Source organism: Bos javanicus, chromosome 11, assembly GCF_032452875.1.
Source record: "Bos javanicus breed banteng chromosome 11, ARS-OSU_banteng_1.0, whole genome shotgun sequence".
NCBI classification, from domain to species: Eukaryota; Metazoa; Chordata; class Mammalia; order Artiodactyla; family Bovidae; genus Bos; species Bos javanicus.
In genome coordinates this window covers 70,770,133-70,782,994 of record NC_083878.1, presented here as the reverse complement: position 1 = coordinate 70,782,994, position 12,862 = coordinate 70,770,133, and the positions used below count along the sequence as shown (strand labels likewise).

General features: G+C 40.9%; 1 protein-coding gene across 1 annotated transcript in view; it reads left to right on the top strand.

The window, feature by feature from the left end:
- The first annotated feature begins 1,065 nt into the window (after nucleotides 1-1,065).
- The window catches only part of WDR43 (WD repeat domain 43), a 39,113-nt gene continuing 27,316 nt past the window's right edge, over nucleotides 1,066-12,862 (top strand). Inside the window, exons 1-2 of the mRNA XM_061432945.1 lie at nucleotides 1,066-1,334; nucleotides 10,373-10,510. Coding sequence (XP_061288929.1) covers nucleotides 1,110-1,334; nucleotides 10,373-10,510 — 363 coding nt within the window. The 5' untranslated portion in view covers nucleotides 1,066-1,109. The remainder of the gene's footprint in view (nucleotides 1,335-10,372; nucleotides 10,511-12,862) is intronic.

Here is a 12,862-nt window from a genome sequence, read left to right as displayed (position 1 = left end):
CAAATAGCATCTGAATACTAATGCATGCACAATTTATATCTGTGATTTCCTCATATATCTGACTCCCCACTGAGTAACTCTATTTGGATGTCTAATGGCCATCTCAGCCTTAACTGTCCAAAACAGAAGTCTTGATTTCCACTCCATCCAGACCCATTTCCCCAGTTCAGCTAATGGTTATTTATTCACCATTCACTTATCCTCTCAGGCCTTAGAGTCATCCTTCACTCTTCCTCATCCTTCATAATCAATCCATTTAGCAAGTCTTGTTGGCTCAACTTCAGGCTATATCTGAATCTGGACCATTTCTAACCACCACAATCCACCATCCTCATTCTTTCTTGTCTCTTTGCTTTCATTCTTGCCGCTCTACTGTCTCCATGAAACATGCAGGAGGCCTTTTAAAATGTAGATCAGTTTATGTCATTCCAGATAATATAAAATGCAGATTTTACCATGACTCTTTCTACTTATAAAAGATTCAGAGTCTCCTATAGCCCTTGAGGGCAGTGGGTTTCTTTTGTTGTGTGTGTGTTTTTCCTGCTGATCAATAAATTCTGTGTGGCTGAATAGTACCTGACATTTCTTGAATCAGAAATTTGGTGAAATGTTATGGAGACATTAAAAACTGAACATTTGGTGCGGTAACATGGGATAAATCTTGACCAAAGAAGACTGAAAAGACTCTCTTTAATACTTTAATACTATTATGACTGAATAGATTATTAATGTGAGCAGGATTACAGATTTTAAGTGGATAAGGAAAAATGGAAAGTGTTGTCACAATCACGGAATTATAGCTGAACGCTTGTTTCAAACATCTCGTTCAATCATGTTATTTAAATTAAAACAAAAAACACCTTTTCCTTTTTTTTTTAAGGCCAGAGTCCTGTCATTCTCCTCCACTCACTCGTCTCCAGAACAAATTAACATTGAGCCCACCGGGCCACCGTCCATGGGTAGGCGGTCCAACGCTCGCTCGCATCTCGAAGAGATACTCCCTCTGCTCCCTGAACTCCCTCCGCCCCACTTCCTCCCTCCAGGCCCCGCCTCTCCCCGATGCGCCTGCGCAGGGCCGAACACGTGGCTGCCGCGGAGCAAGAGCAGCAATGGCGGCGGGTGGCGGTGGTGTTGCCGACCCCCTGTCCCCCGCGGGGGTCCCCTGCGCTTTCTCCCCGCAGAGCCAGGCCTATTTCGCTTTAGCGTCTGCCGATGGTCACCTGCGAGTGTGGGAGACAGCCAACAACCGGCTACACCAGGAGTACGTGCCTTCCGCGCACCTCAGCGGTACCTGCACCTGCCTGGCCTGGGCGCCAGCGAGGCTGCAGGCCAAGGTAAAGTGAGCAGAACGGCGCGGGGCGGGCACTCTCCCAGGCTCGGCATTATTGCCCCCCGGCCCGGCGGCGCGCGGTCTGGCATCGCGCGTGGCCCTCGGAGGCCCGGAGCGAGGAGGCACCGAGCGCAGTGGCGGCGCAGGGTGGGCCCACGCCGCCACCCCCGTGCGCGGCCTGTCCAGAGGGCAGAGAGAACGGGTGCGGCCAGATCCGACGGGCAGTGGACTTGAGCCCTACCGGTGGGCTCCGTGCTGTCTGGGCCTCTCGTCGCCGGGGCCGCCATATTCGCCGAGGCCCCAGGCCCCCCAGGGGCGGCTTCCTGCCGCCCGGCCGGTTCTCTTGGTTCTCTTGGCTCTTCAGAACTGTGGGTTTTGACAGAGCCCCGCTTTGGGGCAGTACTATTCTCCGACCCTTACCGAGCTCATCGACTTTGCTTTGGGCAGTTAAAATGAACAAGTCTGTTTCCTTGCTTCCGGACACCCCCATCCACCGCCCCCCCCCCCCGCTTGGGTGCCGGCTCACCACGTGTTCTCTCCCACGTCTAGGATGTGAGACTCTTGAAAGTCCTAACTTTCCCAGCCTGGGTTCCATTCTTAGCCATTTGAACCTTCTTGCTTTAAAAATTTTAACATCTGCACGCCTCGCCCTTGATACATCCCCTTTTCCCCAAGTCTGAAGTCTGCATTAAGACATGAGGGTAAAGTGAAATTGTAGCTTAACGAACATGAGTCCAAGTGAAGTTTCTCTTAGACGGGGCTACTGCTGAGTTAGGGAAAGCTTTTCACTCTTAGGGACCCATCTCAGGTAAGATGCCATTCACTTTTGAGTCACTCGACTACGTCTGCACTAACTCAGACGCACGTGGGTACTGCACCTATAAGGTAGCCAGCCCGGATCAGTGCAGTATGATTTGAAAATGTCAGTATTGAGCTGTGTGGGGTTTAGCTAACACTCTGTTTCAACCTTAAAAAGTGTTTAAACACAAATGCACTAAAAAGGGGAAAAAAAACAACAACTGTTTGGTACAGATCTTAACTCCCTCTGACTATTCCAGGAAACTTTCCTCTAACTTTTTAGGTTGAAAGTCGGGATATAACTAATTTGTTACACTTTGCATGAGTATGCTTAGATATTTTTCAGATATTAAGCTAGGTTTTTATACTTTCTAGATGAAGTAACTCCGATTGACTATTAAAGAAGCCGTATCAGTGCACAAACCTAGGACTTAAAAAAATCACAGTTGTCATCAAGATTACAGTACTTTGCATATTTCTCCTTTTCAGATTTCTGTGTTTGTGTTTTTTTTTTTGAATGTATATTTTTAATTTTATTTAATTTTTAAACTTTACGTAATTGTATTAGTTTTGCCAAATATCAAAATGAATCCGCCACAGGTATACATGTGTTCCCCATCCTGAACCCTCCTCCCTCCCCATACCATCCCTCTGGGTGGTCCCAGTGCACTAGCCCCAAGCATCCAGTATCATGCATCGAACCTGGACTGGCAACTCGTTTCTTATATGATATTTTACATGTTTCAATGTCATTCTCCCAAATCTTCCCACCCTCTCCCTCTCCCACAGAGTCCATAAGACTGTTCTATACATCAGTGTCTCTTTTGCTGTCTCGTACACCGGGTTATTTGTTTGTGTTTTTTAACAGTCTTGTAAATGATAATAGTTCCTATGGTGATAGGAAATGTGGAGCAATGGTTAGATGCAAGGACCCAAACTAAACTCCTGGCCTCGAATCCAGGCTTGGTGTCTTTGTATTTGTGCCTCTAGTTCCTCATTTGTAAAATAGGAGTAATAGTGCTCACCTCAAGAGTGGTTGTGAAGGTTAGTATTACTTAATGATGCCTAAAACGTCTAGAGTAGTTCCTGGTGTGTAAGTGCCGCAAGTATTAATTGTTACTGTCTCTTATTTGCATGGTTAGTCCTGCAGGGTAGATTAAAAACTAACTTTTTGCTTTGTTCAGGAAGAAGAACCAGGTTTTGGAAAATCAAGCAACTTGAAAAACACCAAAAATAGAACCAGGACTAGAATACCAGTGTTTAGAGCTCAGCTCTTCATTATGAGCAACAAATCGTTACTATTAGGCTGGCAGACATTTGTCACCCACTTGATTTTCTCTTGCCTTGCAATCATATGTCTGAAGAATAAAACTTTTACCTAGTCTTAAACTTACTGTTAAAATCAGTTTGGGATTGTTTATAGCACAATGATACGGTAGAAAAATGGGTTTGGTTTCATACCCATGAACCAAACTTGTTTTGTCACATTGAGCAAGTCACTTTACTTTTGGAGGCCTCCTTGAAAAAGAGTCAGGCTGCATTAAAAAAAGTTCTTACAGGCTTCAGTATCCATTTACTCATATGCTCTCACTTTAGCCAGCTGACTCTATGAAATGCCCTAAAGTCACATTTTTAAAAACTTGAGAGTCAGAACTAAGAACGTTTAACTGATTTCACCGAAGCCTTAATAACCAGTGAAGTAGTTGTGGCCATTAGAGTCGAGGGCATTGACTGCTGATCCAGTGCTCTTACTTGAACCTTAGATCTTGAGTCATAGAATTGCGAACTGGGAGCAATGTAGAGACATCCAGTGTTCATCATCTTGGGATTGTATTCTCTTGGAGCATCAATTTCACTTGAAAATTAGGGAGAGAAGCAATTTTCCTGTATTACACTTGCATGTGTACTTCGTAAAATCGTAAAGTCAGGTGATTTTTAAAGATAGTGGTTGCTGCAAATCTTCATTTTCTACCTTTGCTCCCAGGTCCCTGGGTTATGATCCTTGCCACTTAAGTTCTAACATGTTTTCGTAAACTTTTATTGTAGATTTATATTATTTTATAGGAGTATTCTCTGGCTTAGTAATTGGCAGTTTGCCACCCAAGGACAAAGTTTGGTGACATTACACTTATTAGTGGAGAAAAACGATTTGGTGCTGGGTTTCTTGGGTGACAGGAGTTAAAGCAGTGGTTCATAAATTTTTAGAAAAATTAGACTGCTACTGCTTGTTTTTGGTCACAAAATGATGATAATTCTTGGCATCTTTGTCACAGTGGTCTTTAGGACTTTTTTGTATGTATTATGTAGCTAAGCATTTTATTTCAGTGATGGAGCCTGGAGGAAGAGGACCGCAAATGATGATGAGGAACATGCAAGGAGACAGGTTGATGGACTGGGTGAACGCTGTTTTTAGAGTCTCAGGTTTATGTGTTTAAGGCTGAGATGTTAGATGATATGCCAGAGGCACACATTAAGTGGCTGAGCCACCTGCTATTTCATTGCTCCTTTAGGATCCAAACTTTTCAGTTTTTCCTTCCCTAACTGCTGATAAGTCCTGAAGAAACGGACTGGCTACCACAGTAAATGCATTTATGTTGCTTTGCTGTCACTGCAGTTAAAATGACCCTGCATAGCTTAGTGCTTATTGAATGAAGCACATGGCATTTCAGGCTTTGGACAGGGCAGGCACAGTAGCATTAAGCATGTTTCTGGGAAAGACCTGAGCAACCCCAGTCCTAACCCTTAGAGAAGAAGCACAGTTTACTTATGTTACGATACAACGCTCTGTCCTAAGGTCTCTCCAGTGTTTAGACTAAAAAGAGTAAGGTTTGCGTATTAGATCTTATTGGCAGAAATAAATTAAGATTTATTTTTGAGGTACATACTGTATGTAATTACATGTAAAATGCACACATTTTATTCATTGTTACCCATGAAATTTGAGCATTTGCCAGAGTAAGGGACAGCTAAAATAGGCCAAGAAATGGTGGCATAGGAGACCAATTGCAGAATGAAACTTGAAACTTTGCCATGATTTTCAGTGACTAGAGGTCAGTATTTCTCAAAAATAGGTTTCGAACTATTAGTGGATTGTGAAATAGATTTAGTGGATTGTGATAGCATTACAGAAATGGCATAGACAATGTAGAGTGTATTTTGCATAGTAAAGTTTAAGTTTTTTGGTGAAACTTGTTTCAGCTGTATACACACATGTTTTTATGAGTGTGTATGTATGTAAACTCTTCTTACTCTGGGATCTCAGCCTAAAAAGTCAGTGCTTAATTGATCAAAATCAGACTTCTCATCACCTGGTTGTGCTTTTTCTCTCTGTCTTCACATCTGTACCATGCCTTGCTTTTATGAATCATGCACATGCAGATTCTCACTCAGCCTTCCGATTGCCTTCTAGATCAAACACGGCTTTCTTGAGACTGTTGTTTGCATTTATTGCTTACCTCAGCCAGCCTTTCACATTGGCAAAGACTCTGTAGTCTAAGTAATAGACCCTATCCTTTTGGTCTTCATTCCTGGTACCTTCTGGAGCTCAGATTTTCTTCTCTCTCTTTTTTTTTCCCCACGCTTCGTGTGGCTTGTTGGATGTTAGTTCCCTGACCAGGGATTGAACTGGAGCCCAGCAGTGAAAGTGCCAGAGTCCTCACCATGGAACCACCAGGAAATTCCCTGAAACTCAGATTTACTGATTACAGATAGATGAACTAAATTTTTAGCCTACCTTTTCCATTACTTTATATATTTACACATGTCATTAACATGCACATGACATGAAACAAAGCAGTATGACTAAGACATTAAAGAAGAAATAAAGACAATTCAGATATACTGTGTCTGTAATGCAAAGCAGAGTATGACTTGAGTCTTAAGAGAAAGAGGAGATTTTTGTGGAGAGAACATATTTGAGGTCGACCCTGAAGCATGGATCGAGTTTTGTTTTTTTTTTTTTGTTAACCAAATTGAAATTTGAGATGGGTAGAAAAAGTTCTCTCCAAAAGGAGGGACAAGCCAATGGGAAAGTGTATTCGTGACTCTGGTGGCTCAGATGGTAAAGAATCTGCCTGCAGTGCAGCAGATCCGGGTTAGATCCCTGGGTTGAGAAGATCCCCTGGAGAAGGGAATGGCAACCCACTCAAGTATTCTTGCCCAGAGAACTCCGTGGACAGAGGAGCCTGACAGACTACAGTCATGGGCTTGCAAAGAGTTGGACACGACTGAGCAACTAACACATTCTTGACTAGGGAGTGTAATCTAAGGATGGAATTGGAAATGAGACTAGAAAAGGTGGGCTGGAGGGACATTGTGGATGCTTTTGAGTGCCAAACAGTTGTTTTTTTGATTTACTCTTCTCTGAGGAGTCATTGAAATTTTTGATCACAGAAATAATAGGTTCTAATAGAAAATGCCAACAGAAGTCTGTCATAATCTATAATCATTAGTCCCACTACACTCTTGATTTCAGAAGTATATAGTAATGGGGTTAAAATATTCAGTTCAGTTCAGTCGCTTAGTCATGTCCGACTCTTTGCGACCCCATGAATCACAGCATGCCTGGCCTCCCTGTCCGTCACCAACTCCCGGAGTTCACTCAGACTCACGTCTGTCGAGTCAGTGATGCCATCCAGCCATCTCATCCTCTGTCATCCCCTTCTCCTGCCCCCAATCCCTCCCAGCATCAGAGTCTTTTCCAATGAGTGTGGCCAAAGTATTGGAGTTTCAGCCTCAGCATCAGTCCTTCGAATGAACACCCAGGACTGGTCTCCTTTAAGATGGACTGGTTGGATCTCCTTGCAGTCCAAGGGACTCGCAGGAGTCTTCTCCAGCACCACAGTTCAAACGCATCAATTTTTCAGCACTCAGCTTTCTTCATAGTCCAACTCTCACATCCATACATGACCACTGGAAAAACCATAGCCTTGACTAGACAGACCTTTGTTGGCAAAGTAATGTCTCTGTTTTTAAATATGCTATCTAGGTTGGTCATAACTTCCAAGGAGTAAGCATCTTTTAATTTCATGGCTGCAATCACCATCTGCAGTGATTTTGGAACCCCCAAGAATACTGACACTGTTTCCACTGTTTTCCAATCTATTTCCCATGAAGTGATGGGACCAGATACTATTATCTTTGTTTTCTGAATGTTGAGCTTTAAGCCAACTTTTTCACTCTCCTCTTTCACTTTCATCAAGAAGCTTTTTAGTTCCTCCTCACTTTCTGCCATAAAGGTGGTGTCATCTGCATATCTGAGGTTAATGATATTTCTCCTGGCGTTTCTCATAATGTACTCTGCATAGAAGTTAAATAAGCAGGGTGACAATACACAGCCTTGACGTACTCCTTTTCCTATTTGGAACCAGTCTGTTGTTCCATGTCCAGTTCTAACTGTTGCTTCCTGACCTGCATACAGATTTCTCAAGAGGCAGGTCAGGTGGTCTGGTATTCCCATCTCTTTCAGAATTTTCTACAGTTTATTGTGATCCACACAGTCAAAGGCTTTGGCATAATCGATAATAAAGCAAAAATAGATGTTTTTCTGGAACTCTTTTGCTTTTTTGATGATCCAGCGGATGTTGGCAATTTGATCTCTGGTTCCTCTGCATTTTCTAAGTCCAGCTTGAACATCTGGAAGTTCATGGTTCACGTATTGCTGAAGCCTGGCTTGGAGAATTTTGAGCATTACTTTACTAGCGTGTGAGATGAGTGTAATTGTGCGGTAGTTTGAGCATTCTTTGGCATTGCCTTTCTTTGTGATTGAAGTGAAAACTGACCTTTTCCAGTCCTGTGGCCACTGCTGAGTTATCCAAATTTGCTGGCATATTGAGTGCAGCACTTTCACAGCATCATCTTTTAGGATTTGAAATAACTCAACTGGAATTCCATCACCTCCACTAGCTTTGTTCCTAGTGATGCTTCCTAAGGCCCACTTGACTTCACATTCCAGGATGTCTGGCTCTAGGTGAGTGATCACACCATCGTTAAAATATTAGGTTTCACTAAAACACACATTGGTTATATAAACTTATCTGGTTGCATGTGTTACTTGTTTGGACATACGCATCCTATTGAATGAGAAGTTAGTTTTTAAAAAGATCACCCAACTTGGAGAAAACTTATGTGAGTTGTTAGTTGTTTGAGGTTAACTAATTGGATTATTATTTAGGTTTAGACCAATGATCCTCAAAATTGGGCATAATTTCTGTAATATTCCTACCACTAGCCTCTGCTTGCCTCTCCCCAAAATGGAGATTTTGCTGATAGGTAAATGAGGGTTTTGAATATGTTAATGTTTAATTTCTAAAATTTCTTTGTGCTTTAAAAAAAATAATTTATCTGTTTTTGGCTGTGCTGGGCCTTTGTTACTGCCCAGGCTTTTCTCTGGTTGTGGTGCGTGGGCTTCTCATTGGGGTGACTTCTCTTGTTGTGGAGCACAGGCTCTAGGGCATGCCGACTTCAGTAGCTGGGGCTCTGGGGCTCTGGAGCACAGGCTCAGTACTTGCGGCCCACAGGCTTTAGTTGCGCTGTGGCATGTGAGATCTTCCTGGGCCAGGGATTGAACCTGTGTCTCCTGCATTGGTAGCCGGATTCTTTACCACTGAGCCACCAGGGAAGCACTCTTTGTGCTTTTTAATGCAGGTGCATATCTATAGAAAAACATACACATATTTGGATCAGCCCATGTTCCACACGTTAGAAACCTCAGTGTAGGTAATTTTAGTTTGATTTGAGGAAAACCAAGAATAGAAGAAATACTTTCTAGAATCTTTCAGAGAAGAGTTTTCTGATGAGGTAGTATTAGGTTGGTACACTTTCCCCTGCTTCCCTTGCCTGAAATTGGTGTCTGTGTTCATAACCTTACGCAGAAGCCACATTTGCCCTCTGGGATCATTCAGAGGTGCCTTTAGAAATTCATGTAACTGAAGGTGGAGCTTGGGACAGTTCTTGATTGAGTTTAGTGTTCAGTCAGATTAAATGTTACTGATGAGACCATCAGACTTAGACTTTGGCTCTTAATTTTAACTTCTCTTTTGGGTTTATTAATGTAATACATTTCTCAAGACTTGTAAAATGTGCATTATTTTTTCCATATTTAAAGACATCTTATTTTTTGTTAAATCTTTCAATTTTTTGTTGACTTAGTATGTCCAGTGAATCAAATTCTTCAAATGTAACATCTCTGTAGGATAACTAAGAGGAGAAAAAGAGGAAAATGCCTTATAAATCTCCTCCTTGATAGTCTGTGCACTGCTAACATCAGTTTTCTTGGTGGTTTTTTGGGTTGGGCAGATTTTATGTATCGTGAACTGCTTTTTATGTGCTGTAGAGCAAAGATCTTGCAGTATTGAAAAAAAAGTTATCTTTTTTATGGTTTTGGTCTGTTTTACATGAAAAGAATGGATTTCTCAGAATTTATGTTAAAACATAGGCTAACAAGCTTTAATTTTAAAAAATTATAAATATATGGAAGAAAAGTTACAAAATTATAAATTATTATTTGGCATTATAAACTCTAAAATAGTACTCTGAAGTTGTACGCACTGGTTGTCTTCTTGATGGACAGATAGAAGCTGTTAGTTTCATTTTTTTTTTTTAGTTTCATTTTTTGAAGTAAGTCAAAGAAGGCTTGGACTCTTTGACACTAATCACAAACACAGCATGGAACTTTCAGATTGACCCTTAATCAGTCACTGGAGCAACTTCTCTGATGTGTGCTTTGCGCTTCTCTGAGAGTTCAACTATTTTTTGACTCAAATTGAAGTAATTGTATGTTTATAAATGTAAAAATATTTGAGTCCCATTTCCTGAAAATGAAGCCACAAGGCAAGGAAAGATTTTGTGGGTAAAGGGGAAAGTATTGGCTGCTTGTATATGGATCTGTAATCTTTTTGCTTCGGAGTGGAGACTTCGCTTGGACTTGTTGGGAATGGTTGGTTTCTGAGAAGTCGAAAACAGGCTGCTTGGAGCCCTTAGAACCCTACCAGGAGCATTCTAAGTTCTCCTATTTCAGAGGTAGGAGACAGGGACAGGTATTAGAAGTTCTTCCTGTGGAGTGATTATACTCTAAGTAGTGAAAAAGAAATCATCTGAGAGCAAATCCCGTCTCCACTTTAAAAAAACATTTTTTAGAAGCAGGCACATTTCATTTGTGGGCTCAAGGGCATTTGCATTTATGCATTAATGATGGTTCAGTGTTTGAAATAATAAAATAAAAAATTGTCTTTTTTTCCCCCCCAGGAAGGTCCACAGAGGAAAAAAAGGAAATCAGAAGCTATAGTAACAAGTAACCAGGCTGACTTGTTGGCTCTTGGTACAGCAGTTGGTAGTATTTTATTATACAGTACAGTAAAAGGAGAATTACACAGTAAATTGATAGTAAGTACCTATCTGTATGTGTGTTTTATGTAAAAGAGTGATGTTGGGAAACTGATTATGAAAAACAAAGCAGTTCAGGATATGCTATAGGATCTGTAGTATAAGGGCATTTTCTGCCCCTTCCATATTTAAAATTTTGAACAGTAATATTTGATAATAGCTGTGCTAGGTAACCTTGTCACTATTATAGGTCAGAATATGAAGAGTGTGAAGAACTGTTGCGTAGGCTTAAAATAAGAAAGGATAAGAAGAATTCTGGGTATCGCAGACAGTAGCTGAAGGAAGGAGCACACCACGTCCAGGGCTCGGGAACAAGGGAAGCTGTGAGATTGTTGCTGAAACTCAGACCTTTGTGAAGCAGATGTTGCTCTCTGTACAGATGATGTCTGTCGAGGGAGATTGGCCCTATGGACTTGAGGTCCAGACTTCTGGGAGGAGGGAGTGGGCCCTAGCTGGCTGCTGGTATCTTTGAAAGGAGCTGATGAGACAGGTTCTCCAAGTGTTGAAAAAACTGCATCTTAAGTTCAGCTGCTGCTGAAAGGATTGCTCCTGCTGGGTTGAAGAAACGCTGGGGTGATGCAAACTGGAAGACAGGAATGTAATAAGTCCCTTGGTCTGGAGCCCACTAATGATCCCACTAGCAAAGCAGAAATGGGGTTTGCAGAGCCCCAGCCCCAGCATCCAGAGCAGAGAGATGTGGGCTTGGTGCTGCCAGATAGTAACTTAATTGGCATGATTTGTTTCAGACCGTTACCTATTACAGTATGTTTTTGATGTTCACTTAATTTCTATCTGTATATAGGAATGCTTTCTGTATTTATAAATAAAAGACTGTTTTCTCTTTTAAGTAACATCTATCCATAGTAATTTGGAATACCTGAAGTTAGAAAGGGAAAAAAATTATACCTAAATTTTAAAAATTAATTTATTTTAATTGGAGGCTAATTATTTACAGTATTATAGTGATTTTTCCATACATTGACATGAATCAGCCATGGGTGTTCATGTGTCACCCATCCTGAACCCCCCCCCCCACCCACGTACCTAAATTTATCAATGAGAGATCCTCTGTTGATAGTTTTAGTCAGTCTATTTTGTATCCTGATACTTCCCATTATATTACAGCTTGAGTAATTTTTATATTTGCTCAGACCTAGTTGCCTAAAGTCCTATAAATTGGATAGTCCCTTGGTGGTGTTACTGACCATTGAGGTAGTTTCTGATTTTTTTGTTATAAAACTTTTTGTTCTTACATGGGTTCCCACAATTACTAATCTATAACTAATGAGTCCAAGGTGTGTGTTAGGTGTTTTTATACATAGTATAAATTTTTTCTGAAAGTTTTCCTAATTTGTCCTTGTCTCAGTGGTGGCAGGGTACCTGTGTTTCAGCAATGTTTTTGTCATCATTGATTATTCTATTAAAACAACAATGAGACCAACCAAAAACCCAAACTTATTTAATAGGTGAAAATTTTTATTTGATTGTTAAATCTGCATTTAAAAATATATCACTTGTTTTTATATTAAATACTGTAAAAATAATATACAAATGAAATAAAAACTTTCAGAAGTATATGTAAAGGGACACTCCCTTCGTTCCTCCTTCCTCTGCAAGTTGAGTGTAGGTCTCATGTTTGCTTTTACCCCACTATACCCCGGATCCCATCTTTTGATTTGGTCAGTCTTCTGTGATCAGCAGGGACCTACCATTGGGTACACGGTGGTACTGTTTCAGTCAGTTACAGACGTGATACTGATGGAGGCTTGAACTCCTTTTTAGGTCATTTTGATACCTCGCAGGATTATATATAAACCTTTGGCAAGGAATGAGTTTATTAGAAGTAATTGGTATTGAGTCAATGTTTGTTGAATGAGTAAATGAATGAATGAGTGGACAGTTGCTAGATGCTTTCCAAAAAGGTATGCTGGCCCTCTAGCGACATGCGATAGTGTTGTTTTCACTGTAGCCTCACCAGGATGGATATTACAGTGCTGAAAAATAGGTAGATGAACAACTGAAAATGTTGCTTTGTTTTGCTTTGTATCTCTTGGATTACTTACTGAAAATTTTTTAAAAAATTTCTTACTGAGTTCTTTCAGTGGAATTTATCCGTTCATATCCTTTGTTCAGTTTTTTGTGTGCGGTTATAAAGTAGGGCTTTGAGTAGATAGCTGTTAGGAAGGAAGGGAAGTAATTGAATTTAACATTTAAAATTATTTTTCTTTTTTGGTGGGAGCAGTCTGTATGATAGTAGTGGTGAGTTTACCTTTATGCTTAGCTTAGATATGTATACAGTCATGATTCATTGTATGTATATTTAATTAATGTGAATTTAGGTGGAAAGAGTGA